The sequence below is a fragment of the Larimichthys crocea genome, chromosome VII, assembly GCF_000972845.2.
Source record: "Larimichthys crocea isolate SSNF chromosome VII, L_crocea_2.0, whole genome shotgun sequence".
Lineage (NCBI taxonomy): Eukaryota > Metazoa > Chordata > Actinopteri > Sciaenidae > Larimichthys > Larimichthys crocea.
In genome coordinates this window covers 16,003,095-16,026,054 of record NC_040017.1, presented here as the reverse complement: position 1 = coordinate 16,026,054, position 22,960 = coordinate 16,003,095, and the positions used below count along the sequence as shown (strand labels likewise).

The following is a 22,960-nucleotide window of genomic DNA, read 5'->3' as shown; positions in this document are numbered from 1 at the left end:
ATCAGACAGCGTGACCTAAAGCCTGATGGTCAGAAATAACCCCAGGACCAAGAAGATAGACAGAAGAAATGAGCAGTCGACCAGTTCAGAGATATTTTTCTGAAAGATGGCCCACATCCTGCTTGCTATTGATTTCTTAGATTGGAGGTGATTTTATGCTAGACCTGACTCTCTGATCTGTTTTATGTTGCACTGGTTAGTGGGCATTGATGTTTCATAACTGTTTTTAAAACATGTCTGCATTATCCCACACAGTAATGAATGCAAAATGATGTACCCCAGAATTATTCATAAACATCTGACCTCTGACTGAACAGACTGGTCTGACATTTTGATGTTGTCACATAGTGTTGCTACATTACAGGCCTTTAATCACAGCAGGGCTGATGTATACGATGCTGATGTGAACATTTTAGCCTTCACCCCTCGTGTCACATTGAGCCCTTGACCTGCTGATAACTGTTGGCAGCTTGCTCGGTTCAAACCCTTTCCACCAGTATTTTACTGGCACCATATTTTATAGAAACATCTGTTGTATACATGATATATTTTGCTATTTTTAACCTCTTCATGCCAACTGAATTCTGTCTTCGATTGATGGATTTGTTTGGTTTGCTTTCAGGCTCTGCAAATCACTGTCTTTTGTTTTCTAATGTTGTTCCACTAGCACAAGATAAGCACAGAGAGAAAAAGAGGTATACGTGCAGAGAGAGGGAGAGCATGCCTGATGCATAGGAGGTGTCAAGGTTATTTATTTCTCCTTGAGTATGTACAAAGAGTATACGTGTGTGGGGGTGCAGGTGTGTGTACGTCTCTGCTAACCTACCTCTAAGTAGACAACCCAGGGCATAACCAATGTGGCCACCAGAAGGTCAGCAACAGCCAGGCTGACAATCAAGTAGTTGGTGGTGGTCTGCAGAGCCTTCTCTCTGGACACAGCCATGCACACCAGCACGTTGCCGAAGACGATGACGAAGATGAGCAGAGTAAGCAGCATGGCATAGTAGTTGTAAGGGTGCTTGTGCTCTTGATCTGTTTCGTTGAAGTTCCATGTTCCGTTTTCAAAGAAACTGTCATTGTAGGCATACTGTGTAATGACATCCATTAGCTGTGAGTGACGAAGGCCAAGAATGGGCCCTGCAAAACATGCACACACACAGAAAAAAAAAACATAATTTTAAGTGTAGTTGCATTCATGTGAATGTTTGCAAATCCTTCATGAATAAAAACATTTCGGGATAATCTGTATTCCTGCACTAATTGCTTTGCAGAAGAAACTTGCCTCTTTAATCTCTCAAAACACTGATGCACCCGATAATGGGTCCATCTTCATTTTAAATCATGGTGATGATTCTAAATTTGTATAAAATGAGGCAGTGGATGTCTACCATATTTCCATTTCATCAAATTTAAGCCATAAAAACTTGAGGAATTAAAGAGGTTCATCTAAGGCGACCCTGCCGCCTAAAACTATTTGAAAGCATAAAGTCTGTTTTTGCAACACACTGTGATGAATTAAAGTTACATATTCCCCTAAGCACAGTTTTTTTTGTATTTAACAAACACCTTCTGAATAATTATAATCAGGTATTCAGGTATTCATTACTTTAATTGCTTTTCTAAGAAAAAGAGAGGTTATTAAGAGTTCAGTTCTCAGTTTTTCTTTAGAAGGTTGAAAGTACCTTTTCTTTTAATGGTTGTGTTGTCACATCTACATCTTGTTTACAACCAGTTTAAGTTTTATAGCAGCTTCTTTGTTGCTCGCCCCTTTGCAGGTGTACTGCTACATTTCTTGGCACATACTGTAACCACCACCACCTGATGATCAGGTGGAACAGTGTGACTTGCATGAACTACATGTTTGCCTTACCGCCTTCTGCAGGTGGCAGGTATTTGAGTCACGTCCCCCATGTGCTCTAAATGTACACATGTGCATGCCAGAGCTTGAGATGTAAACAGAATGGGGACACACACAAACTATTGCTCTATAGCGCTCCTTGTGGACAAAACTCTAGAGGGGTTTTGGGACTGTGTCAAGTATCATTGACAGATGTGCGTTTAAAAACAACAATCAATGCAATACTAGGGATGCAAATGAATGCCAGACAGATCACCACGACACTGGGAAATCCTAATTAGTGGTATTGTGCTGGAAAAGCACACAATCAGAGAAAACTTAAAAATGATGAGTGGATCCACACATTCATTACTGATATTCACTTTAACCGAAAATATTCACTTCTGTTTCAAAGGCATGTATTTTTAAATTCTTATTTTAAAACTTACATTATCTGGCACGAAACACTGCAGATGAAATAAATAAATTAATTAATACATTTTGCTTAAAAGATCATAAAAATCTTGACAGCCTGGATTCTTCTGACTTATGAATATTTGAAGTCTGTTCACTTTGATATCTGCATAATTTGCATCACTTGTTTGATTACAGTGACACCACTCTCCAGTGTTTACCTACACCATATGACACTGCATATCTCCCTGCGCTCTGACTTGTCAGTGTAACGCTGAAAACCACAGTTGCAAACTTAATGAAGCTGTACGTCTCATCTTTTTAGAATAACGTCAAAAACACACAGACACATCCTATTTTACAAAACTCTTAGCAGTGCAGTTCCCTCATCCTTGTCTAGATTAATGTTTATGTCATTCTCCACTTTCCCAGCCCCATTTCCACTCCGTCTTTCCCGCTCACTCACACGTTAATTGGTTCTGCAGCCTTTCAGGGCTGCTGCTCCTGCTGACTAGAATCTACATCAAATGCCCATCTACATCTAACTCATTTTATCTCTGCACCCAATTTCATTTCCAGAACCCAACAATTATTTTCTTACCCTTTAATTGTTTTTTGTAGACCCTTTTTTAAATTGGGATGTCTTTGTAGTGTTACCTTGCTGTAGCTGTGTGATCTTTTATTGCTACCCCCTGTGTTTAAGCAAGGGCATCACTGCAACAAAGAGTTTTTGCATGCTTTGCTTTGAGAATACCTTCAGTACGTATGTACATTTGTATGTTTGGTATCTCTCCCATGACTACCCTCACAACTGGGTTATTTTCATGTTTGACCCGATGCTTGTAATTCAGTTTTCTGATTTCATTCAAAATTAATTGATCCCCAGGAATGTTCATGGGCAAAGCAAAAAATAGGCACATGCCACAATATATCTATAAGTCTGTCTCAAAAAAGCACATATGAACATTTAAACAGTTTTTGGCTGTCATTTTTCCTCCTCAGTATTTGTGAAGAGATTCCTTCCTAACACAATTTGAATGTAAGAGGTGGAAGACAAAATCTAGTTCTTGTATTATTTAGTTTCGCCAAAGCTGATGTGACGCTTCATTAGACAGAGTCTAACAAGGAAGCAACACTGTCTATGAAAAGATAGAGAATATTTTACCATTGGATGATATCCTCTTTATTTCATTAAATAAGAGCAGTATATGCTCTTATTGGCTTTAGCTGAGCTGTGTATGTAAAAATGTATTCTCTAAAGGACCACTGTGTACATGTAGCTGCTAAATGTGTCCATTATGGGCTACTGTACAAACATTGCAGTTCAATAAAAAAATATAAAAGACTCATTCTAAGGTAATTAAATCCTAACGACAGATTCTGTAAATAGAGGCCCCTCAATCTAACACACTGGACCTTTAAGTCCTGGTGTTGCTGTGGAACGGTTTACTCTTTAAAACATGATTTTTTATGTCTTATCCATCCAATTACAGTACCAAAGGCAATATGGAACATGGGACGTGCAGGTTATCTTTAATAAACCTGACATGCGATGCCATGTTCTGTTACAGGTAGTGTTTGTTTTTTCTCATGGCATCCTTAAGGAACAAAATACTGTATCATCTTCAGGGTTTTTTTTTTTTTTTAATATTGTACATCTGAAAACACTTGTGTCTCTCGTGTTGCAGCAATGCTGATTTTTTCCCTTTATTTGTTCATTTACCTCCTAAACTGTTGACTTGTGAAGGCGAAATTCTTTAGAGATGCCGTTGTGTCCTTTTCAATCGTATACTGTATGACCACTATGTGTCCTCATCCGGAAGTCCTTGACTGTCTCTGTTGATTTTCAGGGACCACAAGGATTTTCAGGACATGTTTCAGTTGCGAAGGACAGACTCTCTTTGCAATTTGCTAATTTTTTAATAGGGTCAGGTACGTGTAACCTCCAGTATATCTGAATGTCACTGCACTGATTTCGTTACCTAACACTTTCACAAAGGTTTTGCAAATGTGTTCCGGCCCCGACTGTGAAAGTTAAGCTGAAAAAACAATTATTGTTTGTCATTAAAGAGATCAATTAGACCACAATTTAGGCAGACATAAAACATAAACCACCTGCCGAAGTGGCTATAAAACAGATGGATGTACCCAACTACATGTTCTGAACTTTGGATTTGTGCAGAGGGAACCATGTTGTGTCCATATTGTGTGTGGATATAGTATGGTTATGTCTAAGAGTGAGCACCGAGTATTTTTGAGCCCAGTACACCGCTAAATTAAAAAGAAAAGTTATCTGAGAAGAGCAGAGGAAAGCCTCATCCGAAAAGCGAAGAAGGATTCAAAGAGAAGCAGTGAGAGAAGAAAGAGAGGGAGTAAAGGAGTGAGTGAAGAAAGAGTGTTCCTGTTAGGATGTGTAAGCATTGCTCTGGGGCTCCAGTCTGTGTGTACCCTGTAGATGCCCTGTGCTGTCTAATCTTATTTGTTTGCCCGCTTGACTTCCTTACTTACAGTATGCAAGACTGTTCTCACCATGGGCCTGATAGCCGGCACCTGCATATAAACATAAACCCCTGTTCCCTATTCTTTAAGGATGTGACCTGCACCTGATTATAATAATAATCATGTTTTTTTTCCACAGGTAAGTCAGAGGTCATGGTCAGATTCAGTGTTTCGCAGAATAGCGCCAACAGAGTGGATACCGTCCAAATGCTAAACATGAACCAGTGCACCCTATTTAAATGCAAAGTCACTATCGTAATCTTCTAGTCCCTGCAGTGTTTGTACTGCACATGTACTGGCTGTCTACCTGTCTCCACTCTGAATGACTGAACACAGGTCTGTTTGGGTGAACACTTTTTCTCCTTGTGACCTAGGCACCCCATAAATGATTTATTTTCTTCCAATATTGTGATATTTCATTCACGCAGACCACCCTCTGCCCTAGGTGCTGCACTGTATTATTTACAGTTCTTATACAAATTTATATAAATGATTTGGTCTGACCCAATTGACTGCCAAGCCCGCATGTGTTTGTAATAAATCCCACAGGACCGTTGATTTTCTTTTTGTGACTGATAAACAAATGTATCACGTGGTGAGGAGATGTGGCACTGAATAAGCAATCGCCTTCTCTTCCATCATCATACAAAGTGTACAACAAGGTTCTTCCAGAGCAAACGATTATGTTCAGTCCCTTTCTTCAGAACCATTCAGAAGGGATCAGCCTAAAAGATGATCAAATCTTTAATAGAGCTATAGAGCAAAGGATGCAAACAAAATCTCTTTTCTTTATTTTTAGTGTGAATTTGGATAATATTTTTGTCTCTTATACAGTACCCTTAGAGGAGAAATTACATATGGTTTAAGGTAATGACACTCTGGATGACAACAATGTGTCAAGAAGGGACAACTGGACTGGAGGTTAGAGACAACCAGTTGTGGGGTTCCCCAGGGTAGTGTGCAGGGTCATCCTGTGTTTGTATAATTGTTTGCAGGACATCACAAACACTGGTTTGTATGAGAGGCAATGACTTCATTATTAGGCAAGAGGATTCTGCTAGCCTAGTTAGACCGCTGAAAAACAGCCAATATAAAAAATTTTGATTCAAATGTTTACTGTTGCTTTTGTGAATGGCTGTTGTTCTGGTTGGAGAAATGGCTGAGCATTTTCCCTTAACTGTCTGAGACTAAAGTGGAGAATCACCAAACTGTCCCAGAGCTGTTATAAATTGACTGACTCAATAAAACCTCCTAAACAGAACTCTTAAACAGAATAGCACAGACAGCATGTACTTCAAAAGAAAAATGTTCTTGCTGTTGTCACTATAGGTTGTGAAAAAAAAATTAAATGCATCAATTGGCCCCTGTGGTACTTTAGGAAATACATAAGGATCATTCAGTGCTTTTAGTTGTTTCTCTTTTAAGCGCCATGATGGAGGATTTAGGAAAAGAAGCTGAAAGGCTTAACTTACCAGCCACACAGCTTGTGGGAATTAAATTACAAACATACTATGAACAAGATAATACCTCAATCCACAGAACACCGACCTAATTGCCTCTCATTATTACTACCATAGCACAGCTTCTGTGAAAATTACATGGAATTGATTTAAGTTGAGTCAAAATAAATTATTACACAGACCATACTCACAAATTTCCCTCAAGGGACATTTTCAGTAGATGAAAAATGGAAGTAACCTCAACAAGAACAACAGTGGAGTTATGAGAATGAATAGACAGGCATGCGGTAGATGTTCTGTGGACAGAATGTACCAACATATTTCAGTATGAACAATCAAAATGACTGAGACTGGAAACATAAATGAAAGGATCTGTCCGGATGTCCGAAATTTCACCACCAAACAGAATCTGAGGCACATCCTTCGGATGGCTGATGGTCTAGCACAATGAAGCTAGAATGAAAAGAAAAACAATGGGGGCAAATAGGGAGAAAGAGAAAGAGAGGCGACTAGATAGGTATACAGCTATGCTTGTGGGGCAGATGCAGATGAGAGATGTAGATTCATAGAAAGTTTAAAGCATTATCATTGGCAGGACAAACAAGATTAATATATTCATAGAAACCGACCGGCCAAAAGGAGAATAGTAACAGGTACAAGGTCTGAAGTAACTAAAGAATAAGCAACTAAGTGTAAGTAAGGGTGAAAAGAATTTTAAATTTGGATTTAAAGGCCACAATAGAGTCAGACTGTTACAGGGGAAGGGAAATGATAGGAAAAGGCCCCGCAGCCAGCTGACTTCTTTTTAACACTGTGGGTAGACAGGGGGCCTGCATTCTGACAGTGAAGAGCATATGAAGTTTAAGGAGATTTAAGGAGATTAATATGAAGTCATCAGATGCATCTTGAAGTCTGATCTGACATCAACAGGGAGTTAATGAAGGGAAACTTTTAATAGTATTTTAATTAAACTACAAAAAGAAGCTGAAAGGCTTAGATTACCAGCCACAGAGCTTGGATTGCACAGTGAGAATGACATTACTTAGATACTATAAACAAGATAATACCTCAATCCACACAACAATGAAAGTACAAAAAATGTAAATTGAAGTTTTAGTTAAAATACTAGCAGCAGCACTCCAAACCATTTGAAGACTTTAGCACTAGCATGTGGCATACCTTACAACAAAGCATTATAATGATGAAGTCTGGATGAAACAAATTAAGGTCTCTGTCTCAAACAAGGACAGAAAAGACATCATTTTAGCAATACTGTATAGGTGGATGAAAAGTGAGTTCAGTTTTATAAGATTAGATCCAGCTTTTCAAACGGAGACAACCAGGCTTCTAATAAGAATTTGGGTATGATAATCTGTCTTTACGCACGTACAGCAGAGTATCATCTGCATAATTGTGGAAATTAAATCCATGACTGCATATAATTTTGGCAAGAGGTGAAATATAAAGAGAGAAAAGCAGAGGGCCAAGAACAAATCCATGAGGTACGCCATATTTCATATCAGACATTTTAATGTAGGAAACTCGCTGTTGTTAGATAAGTAAGATTTTAACCACATGAGAGCCAGGTAAGAAACGTGGTGTCTCTGACCTCTTGTAATATGGAAGTTTATTGTGATAAATTAACAATATTCAGCATCGCGGGTAACAGAAATGGCCAGTAATCTTTAAAAAGTGGTAGCTTAGAGGAGGGAGATAGTCTCACCATCTGGGATTCAGCCTATCAATAATGCAATACTGAGTCTTTTGAGTGAGCATTTCGTACATTTCTTTGCAGAAAAAAATCTCAAAAATCATGAGTAAACCAGGGTCTAGACCAAAGTGATGCAACTAAATCCAGGGGACTAGAAGAGACTGCTTTTTAAGTCACTGAGAAAATTTTCAACTGGGCCTGTCGCTGCAGTGGATGGAGCTCAGACCACAAGCAATCGCTCAACAAGTAAAGTCCATAGACTGTTGTGGTGAGTGGAAAATATGTCAGCACCAACATCACAAAGACAGGATAGTGTCACTTCAAACTTAATAAGAACAAGATCTACAGATATGACACTATGGATGTGACAGGAGAGACAGAGCAGAAACCTATATCATATCTGATAAAATCAAGTCCAGGGTGTTACTGCTGTGAGTGAACTGAGTAAAACCAAAAGTAACAAGAAGTGCCAGAATAAATTAAGGCCTTATTCAAATTATCATTGAGATAACCAGTAATCAGTAAGAAGGTTTGACAGACAACTCTCAACATTGGAAAAAAGGTTGACGTGGTCTAGAGTAGACAGTGATTCCTATCACACTTTGATGGGCTTGCTCCTGTCATATGTTGATCAAAGACCAGGCTATGTAAGAACTGTGGTCTGGACATTGAGATCGGAAGTAAATCAATTATATCTTCTGATCATTCATTCAAAGCCAAGCACAGGGGTGTGCTTGGCTTTCAAGATTTTGAGCAAAGAAAACTCCTGAAATATACACCTGGCCAAAAAGCGTTGACAGGGGATTTGTAAGCAATTGGCCTTCTGCCCAGTCGAGGGTCATTTTGTCTGTGTGGTTAGTTCATGGCACTGGGCCAGTAATAAAGGAGTGAAACAGAAATTTCATGTAGCACAAATCAAATTGATTAGAGTTAAACTACATCTAACTGCTTCAGCGGGTCCCATTTGACAAGATATTATCGATGTTTATTTCTATAAAACTCAACCGCTGCTTAAGTAGCTAGTAAGTTCAAATACAGAAGTGCTTCATGTTAGGTGCCACAACATGAGGCTGAGGCTACTAAACTTTATAAATAGAACAATTTATCGATTATATTGGTCTATCACAGATGGCGTGTCCAACATGTGCTAGTGAGTGTAATGGAGAAAAAGTTGCTTGAGCTTATTTAAATCTATTAATTATGTGTTTTTTTTTCATTTGTTTTTATTTTTTATAGTTGTCAGTGAAGGAAGTTGTTGCGTTAAGTGTACTCTTTCAGTGCACTGATGTCATTTTTTTACAATAAATACCATACCTCCATTACATGTCTTTCTCTAAACTGCATGTACTGGTCATGCCAATTGCTTGATGTCAAATAAAGGCCTAAATGATACACACATTACAAAATGAAATGATAACCATGATGAATGTAGTCATTTTACAAAAATAATGTAGTCAAAGGTGCAATAAATACTTTATCGGAGCACAAATTAGCATTTCCATATCTATAAAGGTTGATCTGTGTTGTTGATCAATAGCCATTTCTCTGTAATCATTTTCCTAGAAGCTGTGATTTTCTGCTTTGAAAGCACACCTTTCACTCTGCTCACTGTTTTCGAACAAACATATCTATACTTTGTGACTCCTAAAGCAATTGAAGAGTACAGAGAGTACATTGTTATGCACTGTCCTGTAAGACTTTACGGTAATTAGCTATCATTCTCACCGCTTTTGTGAAAATGACTCTTAAATTTGCATGCATTGTTTTAGTCCTGACTATTTGAGGAAACAGTGAGCTGTGGCCAGACACCTGTCAGTGGTGGCATATCCTCCATTATTTTCTCAGCTCAGATGCTGCTGTGTGGAGTGTAAATAGGAACAGGTGTAAATAAGGTGCTGGCTCAGAAAACCCTCTCACACAAACTCAAATACATAAAATGACCAGGATGTATTTGGGAGCTTTACCTTTAAAGTACCCCAGTGGGTGTTCTTTGTGTTCTATTAAATAAACCTGGCAGCTAGCAAAGTAAACAAAGTGTGAAAGCGATGCTAAAAACGTATCAAATGGACTATTGTAGCTGAAATTATGTGAAAATTGTTGCACCAGTTGCATCAGTCATTTGATGTGTAATGTAAGTGTGAGTGTGAGCTTTAATTGGCAGCAACTGTTGGACCTTTTTTGGGAATTATGTGTTTGTTTGTTTGTTGGAGATCGGTGCTGCCAGTAAACTGAGAACTGTGAAGTCATCAACGTGAAACACAATTGGACATTTAGTAGAATACACTTTTCACCTTAAATAGAAGTTTAGTTTTATGTTTACCAAGCAGTATGCTACAAAATGTGTTTACACTTTATTTCAACAATCTCTTCAAATTCAATTCAAATGCCACACTTTTATTTATTGTTTTTTTGTTGGTTTTAGTCTAATTGACAGATTGATGTTGTGGCTGGTTTACTCTCTTGGGGAAAAACAAGACTGCAGCACAGACTTTTTCTTTCAGGCAAAGTTTGTGTCACAAAATGCCCTGCTGTAATAAAACACCATGACAATATTTAGAAAGATGGACTTGCGGCCATAAAAAAATCTCTGCGCTATAAGAATTCTTAATACTTGTGCAGATAAACTGTCTATAGCAGCTACAGGAAATAACTGCAATAGTCTTTTACAGACTCTGCTTTTAAAGATATCAGTACTGATGAGTTATGCATAGTAGTTTGTAAAGTGCACTGTGGGTAGATAATAAAAACTAATGACTATGTAGGACAAAGTGCATAAAATACAAAATGTTTTAATTGCTTTGCAGGATGAACATATGGGTAAAATGCCTTCAGAATACCAAATACCTTTCTTTTAACATATATTGAAATATAAAGCATTTGAATTTTATTTATTCATAATACTTCTACATTCTTACTTCTATAATACTAACATTAACTAGCTGTACCATGCAACGCAAGAACAATGCTGCTTCTTATTTACATTTTAGCTTTAGCTTTATCATACATGTAGCCAAGAAGAGCATCAGCAAATAACTGAAAGCTTGTCTTGATGTAAAAAATGTTGTGATGACTACTTTTTGAAAGTTTTCCAAACAGTTGCCAATAATGAGCTTCCAAGATGGTTGGGTGTCATTATGCACAATCATTTTGGCAGTTGTCTGCTCAAAATGAAAAATATTTTGTTTATTTGATCCATGTTGTAAATTGCAAGTGCACCATGGTTTTCATTGTAAACTGAATGTTCTGTTCCAAAAAGGTTGTTAGCAACAGTAACTACAGGGACGGAGCTTATATATAATCAATAACACCCTAGAAATTTAGTTACAACATCATTCTACTGTAAAGACAAGATCTTTGAGAGGCTGCATGCATTTATACAGGCAGTACTTAAACTGATGAATCACAATACATAAATGTATTTACACCCCTATTAAAGAGGCATTCGAAACTTTAGAGAATATTTAATCAGTTTGTGTGTGCTGGAATATTTGAAAGTTGCCCTTTTGTTATTCTCACAAGCACAGCAGAACCAGTAGCAAAACAGACACACTAAGAAGAAACATAGTTATAACACCATTTTACCATAAAGACAAGATCTTTGAGAGGCTGCACGCATTTATCGGGTTCAGCTGGTCCTTAAACTGATGAATCACAATGCATAAATGTATTTACACCCCTATTAAAGAGGCATTTCAAACTGTGTGCACTGGAAGAACTATAATTATGAAAATTGCCCTTTTGTTATTCTCACACGGACAGCACAAACAGTATCAAAAAAGACACACTAAGATGTTACAAGCATGGGGACAGCTGTTCATGCAACATGTAAAAAATATATTGCTCATGCTCATGTGGAGATTTTATATTATTAAACAGATGGGAGCTACAGTGTATTCAGATCTCGTCATTAAACAGGTTAAATAGTACTGTAGCCAACAAGCTGACCTCTGAATTGTGAAGAGTTGACCTGTCCTGGGTATAATCCTTAAATAGCCTGACCTCACTTTCTACCCACAATCCCTCAGTCTTACATCTAACTGCATACTCCTATTCCCAGGTGACCCCAGCAGTGATCTATGAAAGCAGAAGGCATTATCTGGCTATCCTGGATTTCCACAGTAGTGACAAGGCTTTTCTCTGCAGACCGGTGAGCTCCCTGGTGTCAACTGACCAGCAAAAACAGATAAGAAGCACAAGTGAGGGTGTATGTCTTATACCCAGTAACTACATGTCTGCCATGTTTTTGCCTCTTTTCTGTCTTCTGTTGGAAAAAGTGAAGAATTTTATTCCATGAGTGAATAGCCAACAATTGCAATATCTGACACAAATATTTACCAATACATTGACATTGTAATGCTTAAAGGGACTGATTCATCGGTACTACAAGAATATGAGGGTGTAGTGTGTTATAGTTTATTAACGGCCGTGTTATTGTTTTAGATTACGGCCAGCAAATTATGGCAATAATGGCACGTAATTACGCGGTACAATAATTTAGTTATGGGCAAGAAAAAATAGGCATGACTTCACACAATGATTATAAGCATCCTAATTTTAAAAGGTTTACTATAATTACTTTATAATTCCTTCATAAGGGCACAAATTGTACTCATTTTCTTCCCCAGTAAGTATAGTATTGTTGTTGTAGAATTGTAATATTTTAATTAGAAAAACTTTACAGCGTTGTTAACCATTAAACTGTAATCTTGCTGCCACTATACAAAGTTGATGGGATTCAAACATTGCTGCTGCTTTTATGCTGCTTCATGCACAGCAACTGTTTTGTAATTAAATTGCATCTCCCATAACATTTTAAATGGTTTGTGAACTGGCATCAGGCAGAAGAAAACTAATAAGCGGGTCTCTTCCTTGTTGCTGCTGAGAACTAATCTCATCCAATCATGCAGCAACGATGCACTCATCAGTTTACTAAACCTTGCAATAAACCGCACTGTTAATCTCACAATAAGCCCCATTTAATCAACAATGTAATTGTACTGAATCATTGCTATTCTAGAGCCCTGACATTTGATTGTTAAACTCCACAGATCCATATTGCACACATGCACACATGCATACTGTACTGTATATGTATGCAACAGAAGATTTACACAAACAGAATTTACTACAATACCTTCATTACCCCTCTGTCCGTTTTAAATGTGCAACTGGTACAAATAGCAATTATCTTGACTGAAAACCGACTGAAAGTGTCTACTAGAGTACAGATTAAATCAAACTTGTGCGGATAATATATCAGGATAATCGTCTTTTCTAAATGAATTGTGTCCATTAGTCACATGATTCACACAAAACATGATTTTTTGAATTGTTTGTGTAATAAGGTATTAAGCATATGCAGTTCTAACAGTGCAAATATGGTATCTATCTTAACTACCGCTCTCCAGCTCTTGCTATATTAAATCTCTTCCGAGCTTCCAGTATCAGCCTATGCAAAGGGGAAGCAAAAAGCTGATACCACACTGTCAATACTGTCAAAGTGTTTGATTCTACCCCGCGATAGGCTCCATCCTAATTAGTTTTCTATCTGCCACAGCCCTCTTACTTGCCAGGTCAAAATCATTGATGCTGGCCAAGTCAATGACTATCTTGTGAATTCTCTTTCTCAGAAAATAGCTCCCTTTTGTTGCTGTGAGTGAAGAAGCAACTCATCACAATCGTGTAGCTGCTTTCAACATGTTGGCTGTGTAGGTGGTACTGTAGTTGCTATGACTTTTACGGTGCTGAAAATAAACCTGCTCATTCAGAGTAGCAATTACTGTGTCATTAACTTGGCGTTGCAATTATGCCGCCTTTCCCTCTGCACTTATAATTACGAAATATTTTCTTGCAGCATCCTTCTAATGCAAAGGTGAATTTGGTTCGCACCCATCTGAGACAGGGTAATAAATAGTTAAAAATTGGAAGGATTATACTAAACATATACTATAATAGTATATCATTTTTTTCTTTTTATTGAAATATAAAAAAACAATGTAGAGCCTTAGGGGAAAAGTAATCATCATAAAATTACTAAAGTGGGTGCAGTTTGAAAGACAGTCTTCATAACTATGATTATAATCAGGGAACTTGCCTGATTCATTTCTTAATATTTAAACAGAAAAAGAAAGATAAAAAAGAGGAGGAAAAGGAACAAGGTATAGCAGTTTGTTATTTCAGGCTCTGAACTCTTTGACTTGTAAAAAAAAAAAAAAAAGTACAACAGGGACCACTCGGTCATTTATTTGATCGACATATGCAATAACCTGTATCACTGGAAATTGCATTCTGAGTACAAATTTTAAAGACTGACAAGTGTTTTCACTGAGGAGTTTCTGTCAGAAATAGGTGGAGACCAATGCAGTGTTGGAGATTATCAAGGAAGCCTCAAGACAAGTCACACTGAGAGAAAGGAAGAGAGAGACACAAGAGGCTAAATAAAAGGCACTGATGCATCATACACAAAGACAAAACCCCTCAGGGCACAAATTCCTACCTATACATCAATGTTATTGATACAGTAAGACTTAAAGGTTATTCCTTTGATGATTTCAGCCCATTACCTCCTCAAATCAAGCCATACGGTTAGAAACGGTAAAGCATCTGCCCGCTGGAAGGAGAGTAGAGGGGAGGGTTGGCAACAAGCCTCTATCGACCTCATTAGGTCCTAGGGAAGCTCCAACCTAACAACCAGTCTTGTCTCTTGTGAGACTGCATACTGCACACACTCCTGGCTGCTTTTCCATACTGAAGCATGAGATACAGATACGCATGTAGGAACTGATGCAGGTGTGTGCATAAACAGTGTCTCTGCTCCTGCTTTTTCCTGACACACCTTGTCGCTTCAACAGAGATTTGTAAACCACATGTAAATCAAGTGCCAGGTCTCACAGTACCTGTCTGCAACTGCAGAGTGTTGTTTATATTAAAAAAAGTGGAAAAATAATGTTTTCTATATCTGATACATGCTTACTGCACAGTCAGCTTAATGCACAGTCATCTCAGGCAGTTTATACACTGCATATGCTACACTGATCTGGATGGTGCTGTTGGCCATGGTGGAGAAGGGATGCAGCGAAGCAGGCAGATCCATCACACTGCCGATTCATAGCATAAGTATGAATATTGATTAAAAATAAACAATGTCTTTTCTCTATTATATCACATATACTGTGACCACATCACAGCATTATCAACACCCACTGTCTAAGAGATTATCTGTCACATAACATCAACATCCCAACCCTCAGTACCCACAATCACTAGGTGAAAATGTTGCTTTGGTTACTTCTTGTTTTTTAATGAGACTGTGGCCAGATGCAATATTTGGAGCAAAGCTGTCTGCTGTAATTAATTATAGACATACAGTGCTGCATTCAAAGGGAGAGGAGTATGACCCACACAAATTTAATTGACTAATGAGTTATTATTAGTGGCATTCCTGTAAGATGATGTCTAAACTATGCTGGAAACATACTTTTCATATTCTTTTCTACATGAAAATGGGATATTGAAGGATAATGAGTGCATGCATGATACAGTATTTGCTAAAAATCTGATTTGGAGCTGCTGCTTCTATCAATCCAGCAACCCCAGTATCAACAGACCACAATAGGACTTGAATTGCAACAAGTGATATTGCAAACTGTGACAACAGAAACTGTAATGTGGTTGTCGTTTTCTTTTACCAAATATGTGTTTTTCCAGCTGTTCTGTGGATGTACAAGAGAGGAAAACAATTTATTTTTGAGGGTCTGATAGAATACAACAAGACGTAATCAATCACCACTACCAGCGAAATAGCCAGGTGCTGTTCAAAAGTGGTGGTATTGTCGGGTCTATTATGTAGGTGCCTTCTCTAAAATGAGAAAGGCAGCTACTTAAGTGATTGGAATTGAACCAGTCTTTTGTAATAACATCGAACCTTTGATTTGGGAACCGTAATTAGAGAGTCCCTAATGCCAGCACATTTCTTTCTAGGAAAAAAAAAAAAGATAAGGTATACCTCAAGTCCATCATTCATAGGTTTTTCATACCCTTCATTTGTTGGCCAGGTATCGTACACATTAATAATCTTTTTTTTTTTAAAGTATATTTATGGTGCTTTTTTATGCCTTTAATGGACAGGACAGTTGAAGAGAGACAGGAAGCAGGGGGCAGAGAGAGGGGGAATGACACACAGTCCGATGCGGGATTCGAACCGGGGCTCACTGCAGCGAGGACTGTAGCCTCTATACACGGGGGCGCCTGCACAACCCACTACGCTACCGACCACCCCACATGCATTGCTAATCTGAGTTTGTCTGAAGGAAATGGCTGCCTTTGGTCTTGTGTGGGGAGTTTGCGGGAGCCAGATAGAGCAGGATATAACAGTCTATGCTGGAGAACCAAACGTGGAGCTAAGCGTGAGGAGAATTGTCCCTTGATTAAATGTTCAATGATTCAATGCTAATGTAAAAAATACGAGATTATGGCAAATTTTGATTTTTCAAACTGCAGTGTTTGATCTAAAGAGGGCGCATTTACACTTCTTGCACCTTTTAAAATCACTAATAACTTTGTACGCATTACTGGACTGCACCTCATATTATGCTAACAATGTGAGCACAATAACAGTATGGAGGAATAGAAATAAAGTCCCTTGTAGGCTAAATACTCTCAGAGATTAGCAGTTGCTGAAAAAGAATGGGATTGAACAATAATTTATCAAAGCTGAGACCAGAAGGTCATGCAGACTGCAGGATTTATGCTTGCTTTGTTAACCAAACAAAAGACTCCCAGACTCTTGAGGAAAATGTCACTGAAAGGCTGCTTAGTACAACCCCAGCTTTCATTTGGCACTTGACACAAGAGCCCTCACCTCTCTCTATCTCACTTTTACCTTTTGATTATTGGCGTTTAAAAGGCTGATTTTCAGGACAAAAAAAAGAGAGAGATTTGAGTGAGCGGTGTAAATATTTTTAATGCCTTGAGGTCTGTGTATGTCAGGCACCATCTGCTGGTGTTAGAATGATCTGGAACTAGTGCTACTAATTTAAGTCTACAGGGAGACACTTGAATGGACCACACATTCCCCTTTCAGGGTATTCAGCCCAAACACACTCCCCTGCAAGATTATTGGGAAGAAATTTAATTTCTCCTGGGAAAATCTGTTCTTTCTTTCTTTCTTTCTTTCTTTCTTTCTTTCTTTCTTTCTTTCTTTCTTTCTTTCTTTCTTTCTTTCTTTCGTTATTAACCCTCATTCCATTTCCTCTCTTCTAATAGTCATTCTGTCGATCGCTGCACATTGTCTGTCATCCCATTGGTCCATATTGCGCGCTGGAAACATTGAAAGAATTCCCTTGTGGATTTAGAAGTAGTTTTTAAGAGGCATTTACCTCTGATGCTTTCTGAAGATCTGCAGAAGCTACTGCCAATTAGGGCCTTCTCTATCCAGTGACACTGTGCATGTGTGTCCACATTCAATGCACATGTGGATCCATGCACACAGACGTAGCTTTACAATACGATGTGTGATATCCTCTGACAGTGTAGCCTAACTGTAGCTAAAGCACTTTCACACCTCTCAGGGGAATACAGTGTGTGTGCAGCTCCACAGCTGATGAGTGAGGTGGTCATGGAAAGGGTTCATTGTTCTTTCTATGCTCTCTTAAGTTTTGACTGCTCATACTTCAAAAGACCAAGACCAATGGGTGGTTTTTCAAGTTAAAAATGTGTGATGATGCATGTTATTTTGGTCTAGTTTTAACAGCAAGGCAGTCACTTTAGCAACTTTGTGTATTTCCATGTATTCTAAATATAAAGATGAATTTGTGGAGGTGTCAATGATATTCAGATGTTATTAACTGTGCTGTAAAGGAAAACAACACAGTACATTTCACCATGTAACTGCAGTAGGCACCCAAAAATAAAATAAAATGTGTGATAGCAAATATAAATAGTGTTAAAAAAATGAATATGCAGTGAAATACAACAACATACAGAGCCTGTGCAAAATACATATTCATTTAGGGTTAACTTATTGCTCATACATAATGTACCATACTGTTTATATACCATATGGATCGATATGTAACATGGACACACCATTAATGCACAGACCAACCAGCTGACATAACTTTCTCAGCATATAAATGTAACCTGAAGTATAACCAGCTCATGATGGATTTCTTATTGGCTTTTGGACCTAATTGGCTCCTCCGCCTTTCAGTGATGATGCTGGTCTCTGGTGTGTTGATGTATTTGATATGCCTAGGAATGGGTTTCAAGAGAGAGCAGAATGTAGGCCAGCGCAACATATTGGCAAAGATTCAATACAATTAAATGATTGACTCGTCAAAACACAATGGGGCTGAGCCACATGACCACCATGAACATACCGTCAGACGTACAGGATGAACTGTAGTGCTGTCTAGAAGCTGGTGGACTGTCACCTGCTTTTATGCAACATTACTGAGCAACCCGGTCTCTTAGAAGATACGTTTATGCATCACTAAATAGTTTTTCATAATTACATGCCTGGATTATGTTCAGAGACAACATTTATTTGAAATATAAAACACTACATTTATGTAAGGTGGTCAGTGTCCAGACTCTTGTCTCTGGTTAGGGTTTAGGGAACAAAGCACTTTGGTTAAGGTTAGCACATACCATGATTCATGACCATGATGTCTCGCTAACCTTGAGTCTTGCCATTGCGTCAACATAACCGTAAAAATAAAATAATGACAATAAAAGAATCAGGGCTAGGTGACATGGCCTATAATTAATAGATTTTTAGGCTATGCCATGATAAACGATATATCTCACGAACATATGGTTTAATTCTAAAATAGTACAAACAGGATCTCCAGAGCGCCTTGGTAGCTCACCTGGTAGAACATATGCCCCATATACAAAAGGTTGAGTCTCAACTGCAGTGGTCCAGGTTCAATTCCAGCCCTTTACTAGATGTCACCCCCCTTGTCTATATACTTCACCTTCAGCTGTCCTATCCAATAAAGAGCACACGGCTTTACAGCACAAGGAGTACTAAAATATCTCATACTTGCTTTTAATATAACTTTAACCTTAGTTAGCATTGTGGAGTATTTTTTTACAGTGGTGTTGGTGTTTTTGCTTAAATAATGAACCTGAATACTTCTTTAAATACTACACAGTGTAACTGGACCTGTGTATTACCGGCTGAGCCTTCCCCTTTAAGAAAGGTGGGCTTGTGAGTAACCTGTGTGAAAGCAATGGTGTCCACCATGTGATGGAGTGGCTCCTATAAGCTTATACATTATAAAAGAAGTGGCTGTAAAATGGTAGATCTATTTTTTTGAGCATCACAACCCCCCACGAAATTATTAAAAGCACAACCAACACAACTACTATACTGCAACCTGAGGCTGTAACACAACTACCCCTTAGCAGTGACCAGCGCCACACTGAAAACCCAAATATGATGATATGGTCATCTGCTTTATCGCACATTAATTGATATCCACTAGTGGATAGTGTATTGCAAGATTGTCCATTTTTGCAGAAAACCAACACGTTGTCAGTAAGAGTACTCTATGTTTACACTGCCTGTGATTTGGAGGCCATTTTGAGCTTCCAGTGAGACTTTACCTTCAGCTGAAAAGTAAACTGTATATATTTCATCTTAGCTCAGTTACGCCTCAGACAGAAACACATGCAAAGGTCACTGAAGTTCTTGTGTTCATTCCTTTGCCTTTTTTGTATCTTCTGCTTCAAACAAGCTTAGGCTGTAGCTTTCTGTGGGAAACACCCACTGCTTTATACCAATAAACAAAACACTAATTTATAGTTATTAACTTGCATTAAGGTGTGTAAGAGACTAAACATGTAAGATAAAACAAAATTACAGATTAAAAGAGTTTTGTGACATGGCAAAAAGTTTTCTTATTGCAGCTTCTTCTTAAACTGAAAGAAGTAATTATGTTTTAAGTGATTTGGTATTTGCACTACCACAGACCACCACACATGGGATTTCTTAGGAGAGTGACTTTCAGATGTGTCTGTTTAATAAACAAGGTTATGATTTCACAGACTGAATCAAAATCTGGACACCAGAACTCCATAAACAAACAACGTTTGTTTGGGTTTGTAATTGGATTTATTAAGCACAGGCTGTGACACGGAGTTGCTTTGTTGGATCCATGTCAGCTCTCTTGGGAGCAGTATGTTGAATTCAAATGTCACTATTGACTGACCAACTACATCAAGCGATTTAGCTTTAAACCCTTTAATCATTGTGTTAATAGTCACTTCAAATCTGGGTAGTACCTTAATGCAAATATCCTTATGTAAGCCACTCAATATCAGATCTGGGTATGGCATGCTGATGTGTCCTTGTTAGTGATATATTTTCCTTATATTAATTCAAGGAATTGACGGCTTCTGTGTCAAACAGCTGGACTTGACAAATGCTGCATCAGGCAGCTCCCGCAAAGCTGTTTTCCTCACAACGGTGTGACAGATCAGAGACATGAACGTGCAGAATCCATACAGATGAACAATGTGTCTGACGACTGTCAGTGGATGGACAGCAAATGGACACCCATGCTCAGCAGATATCTTGATATTTAACTAAAGGTGATTTCTCCTGGGATTAGCTGTCCATTATATCTGCTCTTTTAAGAAAGCATTCAACATGCTAATGCTGCCCAAATCGAGCTGACATAACAAATTTTCCTTGTCAAATAAAACGTGTGTGTCCTTTTTTTATTGACAGCATCAATTTGGCAACGACCATGGCTGACTGGTTCAGAGATTCATACACTACCTGCTGACGTACAGAAAGCCAAAGCAGTGATTTATTATAGAAGCTTTGGTAACATGTTGCAGTAGTGTAATTGTTTTTGCCTTTTTGTCTTTTGACTCATTAAACAATGACAATAAATGTAAGTCGGCATCATCAACACCATGATCATCACCCTCTGTCACATCCTATTTGGAAAATTGCAAACTAAAATACTGTAAATCTGCAGTTAAGTTTGGATGATGTATATTCTACATACATATTCATATAAAAAAAAAAACAACAACAACATTGCAGCAACATTTTATACACATGTACTGTAGCTAAAATCACAACAAGGTCACTATAAACTCTCTGTGACACTAAGTACCACAGATACGCTCTGAGCCCATACAGGATTATCAGGAGAGCTGCAGATAAGCAACCGATTTTTTTTTTTCCACCTCATTTATATTGCCTGGTTGTTGTTAACTTGTTAAAGCTGCTCAGCTAGTGTTGATAGGATGCAGGACGGGATGTGCAGCCAGAACAGCACATCACTTGCCCTACACAAAGCACCGTGTCGAGGACGCGCTGCCTCTGGAGAACCTAGCACTAATTACAAACTGGAAAAGCACAAACAGATCTGAAATCAGCGCTCCGTGGGTTGGAAGGAAAGGACAGCTTGACACAGGCACACTGCCACAGCTCAAGAATTAAACTACAGCTCACTTGGAGCACTTTTCCCCTGGCTGGATTACGGAGGAAGAGCAAATGTTTGCTTTGAGTTGTTTTACATCACATGCCAACCCGGATCAATACTGTAAACAATATACCTGTTATACAAATAGATCCTTCCTGTAACCCATAACTGTGTATGTGACACAGAGACTTACACGCACATTCACAAATACAGAGAGACTGGCTCAAAGCTCGTTTGGAAATGGACAAATAATGCGCGTTAAACCAAAGCGAAAAATAGTCTAGCAACAGCAAATTCACCTTGAAAGTTAATATCTCGGGAATCACACCCAATAAATCACTTTGTATCACCCTGAAACACTCATTAGGTAGGCTGAACCACCGATCCCTGCTGGAAGAAAATGCTTTTACATATAGCTTAAAGCAAAATGTCTATAGGGTGATTGATGATATAGATGATCTTGTTTTTTTTTTCTAAGTTTGGTGCATCACACAAGAGAGGAGGAAAAAATAATTGTCTTACCTTCACGCCATAAGTTTGACTGAATCTTTGTTTTTTTTACAGACACCGACTATTAAATCCAAGACCATCCACAGTTAGCTCCCACTGTATCCTTCATTTGCTTTGCACATTGTTTACTCTTTATAAATGAACCGAGTCGGTGCAGCGGCTCGGGTGCGAGGCATTAGTACCTACTGTTAGGAAAATCGCACTGGAGAGAATAAAAAAAAAAAACAACAGCTACATACAAATAAAAATAGAATAAAACTGCTTTCGTGGAGCGAAAAACTAAAAGAAGTATTTTCTTCGGAGAAGTAAAGCAGAGATTTAAAAACTGTGCTGTGTCCGTCTGTTGTCCAGGAGCTTTACGCACGGAGTTACCTTCGGTACTGACGGAGGCAGGAGACGCGGCGACTGTAAAGAACTGTGGAAAATCAAGGCGGGGTTACATCTGTTTAGGGACGTATGTTTCCTTCTATTACCTTATTTCTGTCTCATATTTTCCATACTGTACTCTCTGCTTTGTGCTTTGGGGTGCGCTTCTTTTTTTTGTAATAAGTCATAAAGAAGAGGGAGTACAAATGAGGATAAAATAAAGTATCTTATCATCTGATATTGGGCTGCTCGAGGTTTGAAATAAATTATTGACTGAATGACTGAGCTCATATTCATGTTAGGGCCTGTGATAGATTTGATACAGTAGTGCAGGACGTGGAAAATGATAATGTGGTGGCAAATTAAGAAAAGAGCCGCGCTGTAGTGGTACATTGATAAATCTGTGTGCGTCTCTCTCTCCCTCTCTGTCTCCCTCTCCTTCCTCTCTTTTAGATACGCAATCACTATGTTTTGTTGTTGTTGTTGTTTGTTTGTTTTTCCTTTTAATAAACCTTGTCATTGTTCAATAACCGACATGTCAGTCCTCAGAGCTCTGCTGGCACTCATTCTTGCCATGTAATCAGTAGCCAGTTTACACATGGGATGCTTTGTGAATGCAATTAACTAGCAGGGAACAGGATATGGAAACCAGTAGTATTTTGTGCCCTGAGGAAAAGCATTGAGACACAATGTACCATGAATTTCACATCACATC

General features: G+C 38.4%; 1 protein-coding gene across 1 annotated transcript in view; it reads right to left on the bottom strand.

The window, feature by feature from the left end:
- The window catches only part of drd2a (dopamine receptor D2a), a 38,768-nt gene extending 16,390 nt beyond the window's left edge, over positions 1 to 22,378 (bottom strand). The window contains exons 1-2 of the mRNA XM_010729634.3: positions 21,892 to 22,378; positions 827 to 1,137 (exon numbers count right to left, since the gene is read on the bottom strand). Of these exons, the coding sequence (XP_010727936.1) occupies positions 827 to 1,105 (279 nt within the window). The 5' untranslated portion in view covers positions 1,106 to 1,137; positions 21,892 to 22,378. The remainder of the gene's footprint in view (positions 1 to 826; positions 1,138 to 21,891) is intronic.
- Between the last annotated feature and the right edge of the window lie 582 nt (positions 22,379 to 22,960).